The following is a 19,034-nucleotide window of genomic DNA, read 5'->3' as shown; positions in this document are numbered from 1 at the left end:
TCATTAGTTAAAGACTAGTTAACAATAGGAGTACTTTTATACTCCGTTTTGCCAGTTTGTGCCATTAACGTAATGTAAGCATTATTTAAGTAATCATCAAATAGTAAGGGAACAGTCATAATACTGTACCAACAATGCATTTAAAGATATTATTTGTTGGTTATTTACTTGGTGCTAGCATTTTATTTCCACTGATGCCTTGTGTCCAGACACTGATAAACAGAAGAGCGTAGGAGATACCTCTTAACTGATTCTGTTCCACATGGAGTAACAATCTGCACCTTAATTAAATAGACTTGTTAAATATTTCTCGGAGGATTTCATTTACATATTCTGCAAATGATCCCTTGACTCCTGAGCATGACTGTAGATTATTTTTTCACTTCCTACGTTTGTACTTGTACAGTAATAGACCTTTTGCTTCTTTGTGTTGATCATCGTAGTTTGTGGCATGTTTAAAACTGCTGCTTGATCATATTTTATGCTTTAATATATGGCCAGTTTGCTGATAAAGCCTACCATGGACAGCAAGGAGTGCAGCCGTGTTCACCAGGAACGTTCTTAACGCAGGCATCTCTAACTCTGTCCACTGCAGCTAATTACTGCCATTCCTGCCTGACCTTCATTTGCTTTGCTCATCTGTACTAGGACATTTATGAACAGCTGATGTCCTTCACAATGCTGGCAAAGGACAATGGATGAAGTTCTCTGGGGTTTTTTTCCTGTTTGTTTGGCATTCCCTCCTTTCCTCCTCTCTTTTCTTTTTTTAACCTCTGTTGCTGATGTACCACCTGAAGGATTCCTTAGCCTTGCCATTTAAGACTGAAAAGCCACAGAGATTGGGGTCTTAACTGTGCAAAAAAAGCGAACTCCTGTGTAGCTCCTCCTAAGGTTCCTCTTTACTTTGTCTCTCTCTGAAAATAGAGAAGTCTTGGGATAGACGTAGGTCATGAATACTGAAAGAGAACAATACCGTACAATTGATAAATTTCATACTCAAACAGCTTTGGAAGATAAACTAATGATATGCTGCTGTTTTCTGAGGAAGAGTATCTGAAGATGAACACATCCAGGATAAATGACCACAAGAGAGAGCTAGCTCTGGAAGAAAAGTTTAAAAAATCACATTCCTACATAGAAAATGCATTCCATGACAATGTTTGTTTGAACTGTTTTTATATTTCTAAAATTATAGCTTATTACTGTATTCCTAGATTTCAGACTTTTTTAACAAATACAGTGCTTAGATTTATACAGGATTTGTTTAGATACTTATAACAGTAACACTTGCTTTATTAGTCATTTAGTTTTCTTTATAGACAAGAAGATATTAATTATTTTTTACAAGACAACAATTTTAACCTTTCTTAATAGAATACACAGGCTTGTAGTTTTGTCTTGGAGCAATAACTTACTGACCTGCACTCTTGAGTCCCCATCTGAGAGTCTTGATTTTTATCCTCATCTTTCATGAAGATATCTCAGCTGCTGAGTTATGACCTCTATGAACTGTGTTAATTTACTACAATATAGATTTTTAAATAAATTTATATATATATATATGTGTGTGTGTATATATATATATATAAAGGCTGGGTGCTGTAGGACCTGAAGAAGCAGGTCTGTACTATACCTTTCGCCAATAGATGCATGGAAATCAGCTGCACATCTAATTCCTAGGCTTAAGGATTCAGAGTTCCTTTTGGAGTTACAAGGTTGATAATTTCAACAGTATTGATAATTTCTGTAAGGGATTAATGTGGGAAAGCATGGAATCTTTTTAGGCAAACATCTCCTTCTTGAGACCTGCCTGCAAAATGAAAGAGGTTTGGTAATTTTGTTAACAGTAGTTTAATAGAAAATGACAGGATTTGTCACGCAGTTGCTTCAGTTCTGCACTGAAATCAGTGCAAGTTTTGCCCGATAGGTTATTCTGCATCTAGAAATTTCTGAATTGAATATTGATAAATACTTCCGTGAGAATAACTCCTTGTACAACACTTCAAAAATACGTGCCTAAATGTGGGCACAAAGCATGGCAACTTTTCTGAAATCATGCATTTCGAAAAACAAGTCCCATGTTAAGGATTTCAGGGCTGTGATCTTGGAGAGGCTATTGACAAGCCTTGCAGAATTACGTTCAGATAAGGACTAATAACTGATTTTTTGGTTAAATTATTTTTAAAGTATCTTTCATGTATATACATTTTTCCTCTGTTACTTGTATATAGCTAAACTCTCAATTTTATAATCCCATGGGAAGGGAGGGAGTTGTACGTATTTAGCCTGAAGTGTTTTATGTTAGACTTTAATAAACTTGTTTTGTAATTTTCCCTCAACTTGTGTCTCCTGTTTCTAACTGCAAGGGGTGGCAACAACAGAAGGAGACCAGGAGCCTAACACGAGCACCACCCTGTCAGAAGGACCCTCGGTAACCCTCTGTGCAGCGTGCTGACACAGCAGGGATTGCTGCCTTTCCTCTCTGCAGTCAATACACCTCATTTTTCTCATGGAAGATATCTCATGTCTGTTCAAACTAAATTAAACAGAAACTTTATTCTAAATACAATCTAGTATAATGATTCTTAGGTTAATTTTATTCTACTTGTTTTGAGGTGTTTGGGAAGGGGTTTTTTTGGGGTGGTTTGTTTTGTTTGGGGTTTTAAAAATTTTTTTCACAGAGTGCTTTGAAGATCTCCTTTTTGTGGTAAAATAGATATTCAGTGAGTATCAGAATTTGTATCTTAAATTATTTTTTACTACACTGAAAAATTAAGATACAAATTTTACAGTAGGTGGCATGGTGGCTAGAGCACATAGTAGGACGTAAGGGACCTGCGTTGTACCTCTGACCTGCTGGATCAGTCATTTTCCTTCCCTTTAAATTGGGACAAAAATGCTGCCTTTCAGCAAGGTACTGCGGTTCTGGAAGCTGGAACAATGCAGAGCAGGATTATGCTTGCTTTAGATACTAGAATAATTCAGAAGAACATGGCAAAAAATTGTAGTTATGTAAATTCTGAGATGCCAAAGAACACACGATACGTCTCTTAAGAATGTCAAGGTTTGGTTTTCAGAGATATTGTTGCCATCTTCCCACATCTACTAAAAATAAAATACTGCTGTTGGTAGAGTTGGGACTGACTTGGTAGATTTGATTCCCTGCTACCACAGCAAATTAATGAATCTCATTCAGTATATCCTCAACTTTTGTTCCCATTGCTCTGTTTTTCCTGATCTACAGTAGTTGAAATCCAAGCTCCTCTGCAGAACAGGGTTTTCAGTGTGACCTATGGACTTCATGCTTAACAAGATGAGTACAGGTTAAGATGTCCCTGTGCAGGGCACAAAGATGATTCATTTCTGGTCTCCTGCTCTGCCCTCACCTTTTGGGTGTCACATCTGTTAGGCTGCTCTGTGACAAGAACATGGGGGAGCTCCATGTCTGGAGGGTGAAGAAAGCTTGATCAGGTATCACAGGCAGGCAAGGAGGCTGAGGGAGCAGAGACCTCCATGGCGGCTTGTGTGTAGTATAGCAAACATACCTACTTTGTGGGCCTACCTCCAAGTTCTCTTACAATACCAAGTGCTTTTTGGATGAAGAGAGCTGGAGTAATTTGTATTCAGGAGAGAGGAAAAAAAAAAAACACCACAACAAATCCACTACTTAAAACAGCCCTTGATAAAACTCCTGACCTGAGAAGGTCTCCTAAATAGAGTGTAGTTCAATTCATGCACCTGCACTGCTGTGGTCTAAATTCTTCACACGCCTCTGGTCACTGACTGTTCTACTCCCTGTTAGGGCTAAGGATACTCGGTGTCGCTCCTGATGCACTATGTAGTGCTGCAAATGTGTTTTCTCTTAACATCTTACTTCAGTGAACTCTATCACCTGACAACCCTTGAACTACATCTAATCATAGTAATGTGAAGGAGGTAGTGTACAACAGAAATAACTGCAGCAAAACTAATGCCTCTTCATATTAATAGGCTTTTAAGTTTGGCCATTCTTAGCAACAAATTTTAAGGTCACTGGTTTGATATTTTATCTCTAATGCCACTTCAAGTGTTTTTAGATTCCTTCTAGACTAAAAACTAAACAACATGCAGCAAGTTTGATACTGATACCTACTTTACTAGAAACAAGATAGGAAAACTTCAAGCATATGGAGTGCATCAAGCTGCTGCTTCATTTACAAATATTCTGAAACCATGACAATTGCCAGACTGGCATTAGCGTCTTTGTTCGTCACCTGCCCAAAACTTGGTGTCCAGTAGTAATGCTTCTTAAGGCCATGGGAGAGCTCTGCAAGGTGAATGTGCCCATCCACTTCATATGGTTCCACGTCTGTACAATTGGGTTTCAAGCGACTGGTCTGAATTAATTCTGAAAATGCCTGACATTAATAGGAACAAGATTCTGACGTAATATTCTACTTTGACTGCAGTGAAGGCTCTAAAAGGTAACACACACTAGGTACTTCATCATTTCAGTATGCTGATGTCCAGTGAGTCTCATTGCAGGACCACCATATTATAATTATTTTTATAGAATCACAGAATATCAGGAGTTGGAAGGGACCTCGAAAGATCATCCAGTCCAACCCCCCTGCCAGAGCAGGATCACCCAGACCAGGTCACACAGGAACACGTCCAGGTGGGTTTTGAATGTCTGCAGAGAAGGAGACTCCACAACCTCTCTGGGCAGCCTGTTCAGTGCTCTGTAACCCTCACAGTAAAAAAGTTTTTCCTCATGTTCAGGTTGAACGTCCTATGCTCCAGCTTGCTCCCATTGCCCCTTGTCCTGTCATTGGCTGTCACTGAGCAGAGCCTGGCTCCTTCCTCCTGACACTCGCCCTTTACAAATTTATAAACAATAATGAGGTCACCCCTCTGTCCTCTTCTCCAAGCTGAAGAGACCCAGCTCCCTCAGCCGCTCCTCATAAGGGAGATGCTCCACTCCCTCCATCATCTTTGTGGCCCTGCACTGGACTCTTTCAAGCAATTCCCTGTCCTTGAACTGAGGGACCCAGAACTGAACACAATATTCCAAATGGGGTCTCACCAGGGCAGAGTAGAGGGGAAGGAGAACCTCTCTGACCTACTCACCACCCCCCTTCTGATACACCCAGAGTAAATCAGGTATCTTGTTCACAAATGGCTGTAATCTTCCCAATGACTGCAAAAACAAATTAGAACAAACAAACCAACCCCAGCCCTCTTGGAAGAGCTCAGAAGCAAACACTTACCATGCAGGTGGCTTCATCAAATTTGTTCCCCCAAATGTAAATATAGGAAAGTTCCATGTTTGTTTTCATTGCATCTGATAGAGCTACAAGTCCTTTGCCACTTACATTGTTGCTTACTACTGACAACCTAATAAACAGAGAAAATAGTTATGCAAACGTGTGCGAAATCACAGAATTCCCATCTCTTGGTTAAAACTAAAAGTTTAACAATGATTTAGTCTTATATTCTTTATTCTTATATTTTGTCATTATATATCATATATGTATATTGAAATTGTATATTTGTTATTAATAATATAATTGGTTATTTGTATCAAGACCAGTCGTATTATAAAAACTTCAGGTTGCTAAATGCAGTTTGAACTATGAACTTGCAAGGCATTTCCATGACCTGTGCAGCCAGGCTGTTCACTCTTTGGTTCAGTGTCAGCCGCCCACTGTGTGGAGGCCAGGTCTCATCTCCAGTCTGCTTTGAAGCCCAAGCCTTGGCACTTATCCAGGCTAAGCTTTGATCTTTGTGGAGTGGCAGTTATTTTTATATTAGTGAACCTGGAAGGCTTTCAGAGGCACCTAACAGCCACCACCTCCTCAGTCTGCTACTTAAAATGAATGGCTTCAGGTAACACCTTTGATCAGCTTTTACATCCTGCTGGTCCACGGTTTAATTTGGGCTACAAAATACACCCTGATGGAGAGATTACAGCTCTATTGGGTTCACCCGGAAGCTAACTTAAACAGAGGATTTTCTTAAGTGTTGAAGATGAGAGCCAACAAATATAGTGCCCTATCCCTGCATGGAATCTGATTATCTTAAAATTCTGAAGACAGCTCTTGTTTGTTTTGGCTTGTGCACCACAGGGACCTACGCTTTAAAGATGCAAAAAGAACTGACAAGCTCTGATTGCCTTCCCCGCCACATTCCCCTTTAGAATGACTGTGAAAGCCGTGAATCACATGCAAGATGAACCACTACAAAACTGATCTAGGCATCAACCCAAAAACCCCTGAAATACAAGAACAAGCTTATGTCAGGCCACACTGCGATGGATAAAAGATGAAAAAAGGAAAAGGGGATAAAATGAGTTGAGTAGGCCTGGCAGTGTGGGAAGGTGAACATGAGGCATTAGAACATGGGACTGAATGGCATTTCTTGGCCTAGTGTTTTACTCCTTTAGCTCACGTGAAGCTACATGGGACTTAATTCAATCCCTGCGCACAGTCCCTGCACTTCCTGTGCCATCTGACCTGTCTGATCTCCAGCTGCAGGGCTCTGAGAGGACCTGTGGCCCATGTGCCAGCGCCCTAGGATGTCTCACAGGCCTTGGGGCATCTCACACAGCAGGAGACACTTAGCAAGTTAATCCTACTCCATCTATCACATTTTTTTTTCCTGAGAAGGAAAAATGGACCAAAAAGATTGGAACTTCCTGACTTTCCTATTTTGATCAGCTTTGATGTCAGTTTTGACACAGTTCTGATGTCAGTTCAGGCACTGCAAAGGCCTAGTTTCTTATAGTCCGAGTCACTACACCTGCAGACTCTGGGGAAGCTGTGTAAATACTAACGCCTGAAGGGTCCTGTTGTACGACGCCAAGGCTTCACTCAGGTAGATGGCTCCATCATCTTCTATTCGGTTTGCACTAAGATCTAGGATTTCCAGGGTTTCGTTCCGTTTTAGTAGTTCTCCCAAAAATTTTACACCATCACGGGTTATTTTATTACTGGAAGAGAGATGCACACATTTTTTTTCAAAGGGTGCTAAGAAAAATGAGGGTCTAATGTTAGTCAGGTCTGTGTCACATAATAACTCTTACCAGCTAAGATCAAGGTATCTCAGGCTGGAGTTTTCATACAATGCCTCACACAGTCGCTCTATGCCAAAGTTTTTCATTTCGTGCTTGCACAAATGTAGTTCCACAAGAGAAGAGTTATTTTTCAACATCAAAGCTACATGAACTGTGGTCTCTTCCTGAAAACATACACTCAGTTTTATTAAGCTGTACTTTTGGGATAAGATATGGTCTTCAGTAAAAGGGAGATGCACAACTAACAGCAAGATTTGGTCATCAGTAGTGTCCTATTTTGTATATTGTATTAAAAATAGCCAGGAAACAATATATTATGATAGTGCTGAAAATAAAATAAAATCATAAATAAAATAAAGATACTGGAAAGCTATTTGCAGATTTACAGTACTACATACATCCCTGCAAATATCAGGAGCATCAATGTTTAAATCATTATGTCTAATCAGTTTTCCTCCAAGTTATTGCTTTTAAAAATCCTGAATGTTTGAGTCAGTCTTCTCTAACGTTAAAAGTATTTTGTCATGACACTAATCTATTATTTCATAAAAAGAAACAGGATTGCTATGGAGGAAAAATATGTCCTGTCACTGTAACACAAAGTAAGTTCATTTGGAAGTTGTCACATTTAATTAAGAAAATAACTGAGTGAATACTGTGAGTCAAAAATAAGGCAACAACCCAGAGGCCTCAGAAAATGATAGAGTTCAAGGTGGGAACAATGGCAAATAGAGTCTCCCACAGGTACAAACTAGGCCCTTAATGGCTCATATTTCCAGTAGCAGTAGTTTAAATTTATTTCCAAAACTGGGTTTATGCAGATCAAGCCCTGTCTTAGGTGAAAAGAAACAACTAAAATCTATTTAAACTGTTTAATTCACCTCTGGGAATTCAGGAAGATCTGGCCTTCTTGACAGTTTAATTTTGTTATCCTGCCATCAGGAAAATACTGTACCTATCGCAGGCATCTGACAGCCGCTGCCAGCCTGGTGAAACCCCCACCTCAAGCAGCTCTTTTTTTTTAGGACCAGCCGTGTGCAGACGCTGCATGCCCGCAAGCAAAAGCCACGCAGCACTTCGCATCCATACACACCAGTGGCCTGTGGTGCTGCCCCCAGCAAACACTGCCTTGTAGAGTCTCTTTTCAGCGCTCGATTGTTTTGGAGGGTTTGTGTCTTTGTTTCGGATAACAACTGCACCGTAGGTTTTACACTGATGAGGTTCATTCACTCGTTAAACTCATGCTTCAAGGTCACATAGTGAAACAACAAACCACACAGCCCAGTGAACATGGCATATTGTTGCAGTGTGCCTTTCTTCTTTAGCTGGCAATTGCCCATGTGTTGAACTGCTCAGATAAACGCGGGATTTTGTTCTTCCCCTCACTGCCTGCTAAACAGCATTTCTCCCTCAGTTTGCTGAACAGTGCATGAAACTCTTCATGCTGTAACAGCAGAGTACTTGGTTCACCAATACCAAGCCATCTCTGTTAGACCATTATTTAACAAATGCGTATGTACCAAGAAAGATTTTGTTAAAAAACTAATCTTCTAGTTAAACAGGGGCAGCCTGTTTAAAAAATATATTTCTGCAGTTATTTACTTCATTTTGTGAGGAATGCAGAGAGCAGTGTAGTTCAACTGCCCATAAATACATCAGTACTGACTTACGCTCCTCTCCCAGGACGAGCTGACACGACAGTCTCCTTACATACCTGTTCACTGTATAGTGAAGGACGATTTAGGTTTACTGCTTTGACTGATTTGTTCTGAGTCAGGGCTGTTGCTGTTGCTATTAGACACTGCGTACCCTGGAAATAAAAATAAATAAACCCTTTAGAGAAACCTGTTCAATGTACAGATCAAGCTACCAAATTACCATGACTCCTTAGAATAGATTGTCAGAAGATCAAAAGCATCAAATAGGCTCAAATTGGAAACACTATTATTTCTGCCTCCATGTACTCTGGAGAGATGCAAGTGCAGTAGGCAAGTGCTTGCAGACATAATATATTATTTGATAATGCCAACTTTCTATGGAATAATAGAGTAGAATTAGACTAAAAGGTACAAATAACTAGGAAATCTGTCAATTCGGAAAATAAAAAGCAAGAATAATTCATCTCAAAGATGCTTGTCCATTTAATTGATCCTGTATTTTGGTTTTCTTGATTTATGAAGCAAAATCAGCTTGTGTTCCCCAAGGTCTTTGGTAAAAGTCTTAGCTAACATTTATTCACTGGGTAAATTCATACTAAATGTGAATGATGTGATACAGAGAAGTGAGAGTCTAGATACAGGCCAGTTCAGATTTTTTTCTGTTTCCTTCTGGTTTGCTCACTAATTTATATTTATGTTATTTTCCAATTAGGCTGGTGTACACCCACAGCCATTTCATTTTAAATCAACTCCCTACCAAGCAAAAACACATTAGCCTTTCAAATAAATCCTACACTGGCTATGCTTTCCTTGTTTAACACCCTTCACACTTCCTGAGAGGTATACCCCCTTTCTAGTTTAGGAGCAAATTCTGTAATTCCAGGAATTACAGGCTTTTAAAAGCCATCCACAGGCCTTTACTGGCTAGAGTGGGAGGCATCCTGCTTAGTGCATTGACCCATGCCGACCCTCCTGACTTTCCCTGTGCACTGTATAAGAAGTCTCAGCACGCGATTCTAGGAGGCTGCAGGTTATCTAAGATCAAATTGGGTGTCTTTCTACCCAATTCAGGACTGCTGAGTTTATATCCTTTATGGATCAAGCTCTGATAGGATCAACAAGGCTGGGTGACTTTCAGGTGTTACAGCACTGCACACTTTAGAAGGACAAGAACCTCCAGGGAATAAGAAGTCCTTTCTTCAACACGAACGACACAGGACTTAGGCAGCATAACAACAACGAACAGCAGAAACAAACCTTGGAAAATGTGATAGTCAAGCACTTGAATTCCCAGGGACATAGTGGCTCCAATATAACATCCGTTAAGACTTCACGGGTGTTATATGCAACATGCATTTCCAAGTATGAACTGCAATATTAGATATTTTTGTGATATTACATACTGTCTTACCTCCAGCTATCACAAAACACAAAAATCAATGCCAACAGATGGCATTTCCCCTTAATTAAGCACTGCAGGACCTTTGTAATAGCCTTGAAAGACTTACATCATTGCTGATAATTTTACTGGGTTACTCACCACATCACAGTCTCCAAGATCCAGCTTCTCTAAGGTTGAATTCATTTGTAGCATTGAGGCAAAGAACATCCCACCTTTGTTTCCTATTTTGTTTCCAGTCATTCTCAAATACAGAAGAGTTTCATTCCTCTAGATAAAATTTTAAAATAAAAAATCCTTTTAAATGACCTGAAACACAAGTGTCCTTTCCTCTGTGAACCCTGCTGGCTGTCACACAAAGACAGAACATCCCTCCAGAAGAATTGTGTCTAAGTGATAACACTGACTAAGCAGTTGGCTCAGGCTCCCCACAGTGGAATCGGACACATCAGTGTCTGGGAGCAAAACTCAAGTATCTGAAAACTTTTGTTTCTCCCAAGTTCACAAATGTCACACTCATGACAATAATCCAGGCAGATATGTCTGCCTAAATTGGCAGCTGAAATGCAAACTATATAAAAGCCAATTTAAATCTACCATATTTCAAATAAGAATATACTTTGCTTTATTTTTCACAGTCTTTCAAAACACATGACCAGTCAAAGCTCAGTGAAGCCAGTTGCCTTTGGTAGGACCACTTGGTGCAGACTCAAACCAGTGTGTAAATCTCTGCAGGTCTACAGACTTCACTGGCAATATAAAGCTCTGATCAGAGGTCTAGAGAAGTCAGCATCCCTCACCATTCACGGAATTTCAAGGGATATAAAATATCTATTAACTGTTAGTGCCCTAAATGCAATGCAGAGTAGTTTTGTGTTTTTCATCCCTCAGTACCATCATAATCACTCATTACAAGATTATGACTGATTAAGTAAGGGATTACAAACAAGTAGTTCTGTGAGCAGAACTAATAAAGCCTTTTATGCTTTCCACACAACCCCAGTGCCCCTTTCCCCACTGCGATACATCACTACAGCATCTCCTTCCCTCTCCCCTTCACCCCCAGTTCCACCCCCAGCCCGGCAGTGGGAGCCCATGGAGCCAAAGGGCTGCCTTGCTGCTCGGGGCCGGCCACCTCCTGCTCAGCAAACGCTGCCGGGAGGCTGCACAAATAGTTTGGGGGTTGCTTGCAAGCCCAGTGCTGTACAATCTACTGTACAACTGTAGTGTTTCGGAAGCCTGTCAGACTGAGTTGAAATCAGTTCAGACTTCAAAGACTACGAAGGAGGAAGAAAGAGCTCACGTGAGTCCTCAGTTCACAAACACAACAAATCTTACACACAAGCCTCATTTCCTTGGGAAACCGCATTAAAAAGAACAAAATTGTTTTTATGCTGCTGCTGTAAGGCAAAGTTTTGAAAACACGTCTCAGACATCTTGAATCAAGACGAGTATTGACATCAAGGTACAGGCAAATTTAATACAATTTGAAAAAAAAGAAAAAAACCTGATGGCGTTATATATCCTATAGCATAGCATTTTTCACACAGAAAAATCCTGCTTTGATAGTTGTGATAAATAAGTGTTAACGGCACCACAGTGCAACTTTCTGTTGTGTGAAATCTGATTTCTGAAGTCTGCCTTGGGAAAACAAGCAATCCTTGTGATACAGCAAAATGCTGAATGGCCTGAAGACAGAGGCCCTTTCAGCCAGCTCTGCTGTTGGCAGGACAGCTAGTACTGTTCATCAAAAGCAGAAATATCAAACTAGATGCCATTGTCTAAATCTCCCAGACAATACTCACACGGAGTGCTCTCGCTATCAGCTCTGCTCCCCTTGTGCCAATTTCATTAAACATCAGGTTAAGGTACCGCAGAGTGGAGTTTTCCTTGGGAACAAACAAAGCAGAAAGCAATGAGACATTTTTCCAGAGCACGCCTGCATTTTTCAGTAAGATTTGTGATACATGTACTTAAAACCTCTGTCCTTCACTGCATTTCAGGCAGCCCCTGACTTGGAGAAGCAGTTAAAGAATGCCAAAGCATGTCAGATGATGATGGAAAGACAGAAAAACATGTAGTGTGTAGGTCCTCATGGGGCTTACAGAAACCACCTAGGAACCTGTGTGTTCAGCATGACCAACAAGGCAGGTGGTCAAGCTCAGATGCAGATCTCCAGGCACTTTGTGAACTTAATGGTCCCCCCTGAGCTCCAGGAACACAGGCACTGAGTGGCAACTCACAATTTTCTGTCTGTGTTCTGGTGCTTACAATGACAGAAAGGTAGCGTCAAAGTTCTCTATGTTTAGACCTACAAAAAGACTAACAGTGATGATAAAGTTTCTAAAACAAAGGCCCTGGCACACTTAACACTGCCATTACCTCCTTCATTGAATTGAACTGTAAGCCTAAAAGACCCACAGTTTATTCCACTTTTCTTTCTTCAGGACACCCTAAGCCAAATGTCCAATGTTTTCTACCAGAAATAAAAAATCTCCCCAGAAAATACAACCTGAGATTCTGCTGGGATGGATTTGGATGTAAAAGTCAAAACTAATGGAATTTTGCCAAACCATTGCATTCTTGTCTCCAATTTACCACAGATAAATATTATCATAGAGAAATATATGGCAAGCTCCTGAATGATAAACATGATTTTGGCACCTGGAGGAATACTGCAATGTGCTTTGCTCCAGCATCAGTCAATACATTACACCTAAGATCCAAACCTGAAAAAGATGAAGAATGAAGAATGTGACAGATGTGTATCTACAATTATCCAATCTCTAAACAAGAAGAAATAAAGATGAACTAAGGCTGAATTCAAGTCTGTTTATGTTTTCTTATATTAGCACAGCAAAGTCAAACATACATGAAAAAGCTTACCTGTGACAAATACAGTATTGCGCAAGACAGAGGCAAGAACTTGAAGATCACCATCTGTAACTCTCTGCACAGGCACCAGATGATTATTTCCAGCTATTTTTAATGTGGTCCCTTTTGTCCATCTGTTGTAACATAAAAATGTAACCACATGGGCAGAAGTAAAATGACACAGAAAAATTAATTCTCTCTCCAGATAAGAGGTTTCCATGCTTTCCCTTGCTGATGTGTTTCCATGCAGTTTGCTGCTGCTGCTACTTTTGTTAACACCACGACAGATGATGTGAGTCAAGCAGTACCTCAGCACTGTCCTTTCTGATATTCTGAAAACACTGCACAGCTGCAAGACCACGCTTAGCACACATGCACGGAAAGCAGGAAGAAGCAAGATGAGAGGAAGGCAGATGGAAATAAAGACTATCCTCATCATCTCCTCTTTACTTGTTCTCTTTCCTTCATTTACTCTATCCTGCCCTCAGGATCAAAGCCTAAGCCAAACCACCTCCCTATGCTGTCTTTCCTCAAGTTTCCTCTCCAAAGGACAATTAACTTTGACCCCAGGAGTATCCATGAAAGGAAGCCCTACCTAGTCACATAATGAGAGAGAATTTGGGTGGTTAATACCTTGGCAGAATTCAGAGACAGTTCAGGGAAGCGTTACCAGCTGGAAACTAACTGTATGCAGCTGGGGCTTTTTAAACAGGAACGAGACAAAAGGAAGGGAGTTAGGACGACTAGACACTGGTTTTGGCTTCTTTAAGGGACACAAAGGCACCATCCTGTACATTTTTCACTTTTTTTTTTTTAAATTTCACTGCTTGTAAAGCTGCCCAGAAGGGATATATAGCTACAAACTTCTGCCAAGATGATGTCAAGATGAGTCAAACCAGAGTTTCAGCAGTAAATCCTAAATATGATCTGTGTTTAAGCCTGAAACTGCATGAACTTTCTTGTTCTTCAATTCCTTGTACTGCTATCTGTTTAAGGCTTTCAGAAACATCTTAAAAACGCTGTTTGTTATTGCCTTACATTTTATCATTTTTATCAGCTTCTTGAAGCACATGAGCAATGAAGGGGTTTTCAGGTTGGCCCAAGTTTTGGCAGGTCTGCACATAGTGCTGATGAAGATCTGGATGAACTGACATGACCTGCTGGAAAACAAACCAAAGAGTTACTGCATCGCTACCGCAGCCTAGCAACATCACCATGGACCCAAGCGTTTCTGTGCAGCCCAGCACTGCATACCAATAAAAATGGGCTTGGTCTGAAAAGGGTTACAACTCTTGGAATGCAACACAAGAATAACAGAGAGATACAGACAGACAAGAAAACTGTGGACTTGTGGGCATGTTTCTGATCTGCCATCACCTAGGATCTGAGCTAACAGAAAATTAATATTCATACAGGCAAGTCCTTTTTCCCTGTAAAGCAGCTGGGCCCCCAGCCTCCACAGGCCTACCTTAGGGATCCGCGCCTGCGTTCCTCTCCCCACAGAGCTGGGCCACGGGTGAGCTCTAACCCCTGGCCAAGTCGGGCTGCTCCTAGATTAATAATGTTTGGTCATGGTGCCCGTTTCCAAGGAGGGCAGCCTGGGCCTTCCACCAAGAGGGAGAGGGCAAAGGTAGCCAGGCCCAGCCCATGGCCCTGGCAAAAGGCCCCACCACCACTCCACCCCAGTGCGGTGCTGGGCCCTCCCCACAGCCGAGGCTTAGCCACATCTGTGGTGCCCGGCCCCCATGGGGAGGGGAGTTTTGTCAGCTCACCCCCAGAGTATTTACTTAGTGGTCTGTCTGTGGTCTCTGAGGAGATTTTGCAAAAATTTCCGTGGTTATACGGATTAGCAGTTACTTCAAAGATGCTTGTGCCAGTCCTTTCCACATAATAAATCCTACTACTGACTTCACTGCTGCCCTTGTTTGCAGGAGGGGTGGGCTGGGATCGCTCTCCTGTTGCACAGCCTGTGAGGCTCACACAAATACTGAACTCAGAGCCAATAAAAAAGAAAATATCCTAATGCAACATCTGAATTAGACTAGAAAGTCCAGCATGGGTCTCTCCCCATGATGGCTGCTCAGTTCTTCATCCTTGTCCTGGTGACATGTGGAAACGGCCCATTTCTGGAAATGTGATGTCCTCGCAGTACAGTTATGGCAACAGAGAAAAGGGCACCAGTGGGAGATAACTGACAGTTGCCTCTTGACCTTCACTTTCTCTCTTACCATTCATTCATTTCTCTCTTACCATTAAATACCAGCTGAAAGGTTCTTCTCTCCAGACGTGGGAGGTCAGTCAGGTAGTCACCCCTTTCCACCTCTTGGTCCTTCACTATCAGCGATACAACATCAAGGGTTATCAAATATCAGATTTGCTGGTATCTCTCTGGGTCAGACACCATAGAATTATAGGAGAAGGTGCCACCTTTGCACAGTAAGACTCTTGCAGTTTTACAATCAGCATAGCTGAAGCCAGATCTCAGCCAGCGTTTGTCAATTTAGGCCTTCAAGACTCAAGGAGGCTGCTTCATCCAGCTCCCCTGACTTCATAAGGTCACCCTCTGAATTTGGCTGTTGGGGTACTACAGGATGCACTGGGGTTCAATGGTATTATTCTGCTGTATTTAATGCAGGATTTTATCTCAATGAACACAGGCAGCTTTTTGCCGGGGTACAACTGATACTAGAACCTGCCCCTAAATGCTGAATTTTGCCAGTATTTATTTAGCATAGGAAGGTCTTTGAGTACTATTGATTTTTTCTTTTTCTCTTCTGAAATTAAAAATAAGGAGCAGAGATGGCTGAATCTCAGCAGAGCCAGGAGGTCAGCGCAGGAAACACGCATTGCCCCAAAGCTGGTTTTGAGAATGACCATGACCAGACTGCACAAGAAATATCAGTGAATGAAGTGCCAGAGAATGAAGCTCTTTCTCCCACATGTGTCACAGACAAGATACTTTTTGTTGATTTATCCAATGAGGAACTGCAAATCATCTTGCCAGAGGTCTTGAGACTAGAATATCTGGAAGAGCTTCACGTGGAAAAGAACCAGATTGTAAGCATCCCCAGAGACATCAATCACCTGAGGCACTTAAAGATTCTCTACTTGGATCAGAATCACATACAGGACATATGTGAAGAACTGGGGGACCTGAAATGTCTTCTGAACTTAGATTTAAGTAACAACCCCCTGTCTTGTAGTTCACTGCCAGTTACCAGCAAGTTGCAGTCCCTTCTTCAGCTCAGGCTCTATAAAACGAACTTACACGAAATCCCAGTGCAGATCTGTGAATGCCTCCATCATGTTGAACTGCTTGGCCTTTCTGAAAATAACCTCATGTGTTTGCCTAAAGAAATAGCGAACCTGAAAAAACTCAAGGAAATTTACCTCCAAAAAAATAGATTTGAAAGTTTTCCCAAGGACCTTTGTCATATTGCTAATTTAGAAATAATAGATCTGGAACAAAATCTAATCAGTCTCATCCCAGAAGAGGTAGGCTTTTTGACAAACTTAGTTAAGCTATTTTTAGCTTTTAATAACTTATCCTCCATTCCTCCTACACTGCAACACTGCCAGAAGCTGGCTGTGCTGGATCTGTCTCATAACCTCCTGCACAAGCTTCCCTCAGTTTTAAAGAATCTCACTGAAATGAGAGTACTCAAACTATCTGCTAACAGCCTGGAGAAGTTCCCACATCAGATCTGCTGCTGGCCGTCCCTTTCCTGTGTTTATCTGAGGAACACTGGGCTGCACAGAGTACCCAAGGCCTTCACCAGATTAACCAGTGTCAGGATACTAGATCTGAGTGAAAACCGCTTTGATAAGATTCCTAAAGGAATATGCACTATGAAAACTCTGGAAGTATTGGCCCTGGATGACAATCAGATACAGGAGGTATATGTTCCTTTGTTTTAATTTTTATTTTATTGATACCTCCCTTTTGCAAAATCTAAGTTCTTCATTACAACCAAGTGCCACCTTTCTCTACTGCAGTGAGAAGGCATGTTCTGCCTGGTGTGCACCTGAGCCTGGGTTACTCACTGTCACTGACGTCTGAGTATCTAGGCAGGGAGAAAAAAAGCAAGAATGTGGAAACTGTGACCTTTGTGTTGAATCATAAAGGTGAAATACTGACTGGAGGAGCTGCTTCAGTCTTTTTGCACATTTGTTTCTGTGTACACTGGAAAATGAGAGCTGCATTTGCATAGAATCAATGTCACAAACTGAAACAGAGCAGAGGGCAATTTAAAAATGGATGCGATATTGTTAATGCCTTTAATGCTCTTAACATTTGCTGTTCATTTGATAATGAACAATTAGATACCTTAAAGCTGTGCTGTTATAAGTGTAACAGCATTTCTGGACATATGCCTTTTAGGGCTCAGAATACATGTCCTTTTTATATAATGCAATGCTTCTTTTCCAAGGAGATTTTCACTTGTGCAATTTTTTTCTCGAAGGTTACATTTACAGAAGTAGTAATTTATGCAAAAGAATCACTTTTAGATTTCATCCATTTAAAATACTCTCCCCTCCACTGTGCATACAAAGGAAATGAAGAAGCACACTAATGTTTCTGCTAAGAAAAAATTAAACCCCACAAGATATCTTCTGAGCAGAGGAAATGACATGGATATTTTTTTGCCAAAATTTCCACCATACTGTGAGGTATAATGTTTTATTAATGAGCAGAATATTCTGTGTTCATCCATCAACAGTAATGCAGCTTCACAGCATTTTCCTAGAGATTTTTCCCTAAGAACAAAATCCCAAAGATTACTGTTTAATTGACATAATGTATATTTTTAATTACTGTGTCCAGATACCTGCGGAGGTGAAAGAACCGACAAATTTGAAATGTCTTAGCCTGTCTGAAAACCAATTCAGAATCTTTCCAAAGGAAATCTTTCTCCTGGAGACATTAGAGAGTTTATACCTGGGACAAGATAAAGGAATTAAATTCACAAGTCTGCCAGAAGACATCAGCAAATTGCAGGTAGGAGCAATGGAAGGGGGAAGATCTTGGACTGCTGTGGCATGGCATTTCCATGGACTTCAGCTGCTCCCAGATGCAGGACTGGTGCAACATCAGCCCAGGGCTGTCAGAATAGGAATAATATCAGGACTCAGTGTTGAAACTCATGTTGTCTCTCTGTGTTTAGCAGTCATCCCAACAGTGTCTGCACTTACTGATATTCTCTGTACACTGATTATGTATCAAGCTAAGGAAAAATCCATTCATTATTATGAGTTATGCATGCATATTTTCCAGAATCTGAAAGAACTACACATGGAGAATAATTGTCTGGAGTACTTGCCTGCAGCCATCAGTTCATTGACGCACTTGAAAATACTTGACTGTCACAACAATCTCCTTAACCAGCTCCCAGACTCTGTATGCCAACTACAAGGTGAAAAATAGCCTTTGTGTTTGTGGCTTTCAGGACACAAGTACCAGTAAGCATTTCGGAAGAAGGAGGGAGAGGAGGGAAGGAAGAAATGCAGTGCATCGTTCAGGGCTCATACTGTAGTTGTAAGGGAGCCAAATAGGATAAAAGTGAGGAACTGGAAGGGTGGGGGCAGTGCTGTACCCAATCCAAGTGGACAGGAGGTCCTTCCCCATGACCTACCTCGACCTCAAGGTCTAAGGAAAAAGGTGTTTCCCAGAGCTCAGCATGAAGCAGACCCCCTGACATGAGAAGACCCACTGGGTCAGCACCAGTGACTCCAGAGGGGTGGTGAGGAACCAGCTCCCTGGGGGTGCACCCCAGCCCAGTCTTTCCATCTTCTCTAGTTCTCCATTGCACCTCTGTGTAGCTAAGTTCACTAGAACTGTTCACTAGCTTTTGAAAGCTGGATTTGGCCATCTGGCTGCCAGGTGAATAGTGTTTACCTAGTGAAGTGAATGGTTTGCTAGGAAAGCCCGAGTCCCATCCTTCTATAGTTGGGAGCAGATACTTTGAATTTTAAATGCTTTGGTGAGATGTTCAATACATATATTCATTACATGCATAGTCTGAATTGCTTGTGTCTCATCCACGTGCTG

General features: G+C 41.2%; 2 protein-coding genes across 2 annotated transcripts in view; one reads left to right on the top strand and one right to left on the bottom strand.

Moving 5' to 3' along the window:
• Positions 1–4,193: 4,193 nt before the first annotated feature.
• On the bottom strand, positions 4,194–14,139 carry LRRC34 (leucine rich repeat containing 34). The gene is made up of 10 exons (XM_010181839.1): positions 14,024–14,139; positions 12,998–13,119; positions 12,776–12,840; positions 11,917–12,000; positions 10,253–10,381; positions 8,769–8,864; positions 7,064–7,218; positions 6,815–6,970; positions 5,250–5,376; positions 4,194–4,397 (listed from the first exon to the last, which is right to left on the bottom strand). The coding sequence occupies exons 1-10, from the start codon at positions 14,137–14,139 to the stop codon at positions 4,194–4,196; spliced, it is 1,254 nt and encodes a 417-aa protein (XP_010180141.1).
• A 1,645-nt stretch (positions 14,140–15,784) lies between these two features.
• LRRIQ4 (leucine-rich repeats and IQ motif containing 4) overlaps positions 15,785–19,034 on the top strand; it is a 5,907-nt gene continuing 2,657 nt past the window's right edge. The window contains exons 1-3 of the mRNA XM_010181842.1: positions 15,785–16,882; positions 17,811–17,984; positions 18,261–18,399. Coding sequence (XP_010180144.1) covers positions 15,785–16,882; positions 17,811–17,984; positions 18,261–18,399 — 1,411 coding nt within the window. The remainder of the gene's footprint in view (positions 16,883–17,810; positions 17,985–18,260; positions 18,400–19,034) is intronic.

The sequence above is a fragment of the Mesitornis unicolor genome, unplaced genomic scaffold (assembly GCF_000695765.1).
Source record: "Mesitornis unicolor isolate BGI_N332 unplaced genomic scaffold, ASM69576v1 scaffold14923, whole genome shotgun sequence".
NCBI classification, from domain to species: Eukaryota; Metazoa; Chordata; class Aves; order Mesitornithiformes; family Mesitornithidae; genus Mesitornis; species Mesitornis unicolor.
This window is presented reverse-complemented; position numbering and strand designations above follow the sequence as displayed.

Coding starts and splice junctions, on each gene's coding strand:
- LRRC34 (XM_010181839.1), bottom strand. CDS start 14,139: ATGTCAGTTCATCCAGATCTTCATCAGCACTATGTGCAGACCTGCCAA. Junction 12,841..12,997: donor CAATACTGTATTTGTCACAG/GTAAGCTTTTTC, acceptor CATCTTTTTCAG/GTTTGGATCTTAGGTGTAAT. Junction 7,219..8,768: donor CTTCACTATACAGTGAACAG/GTATGTAAGGAG, acceptor GTATGTTTTCAG/GAAGAGACCACAGTTCATGT.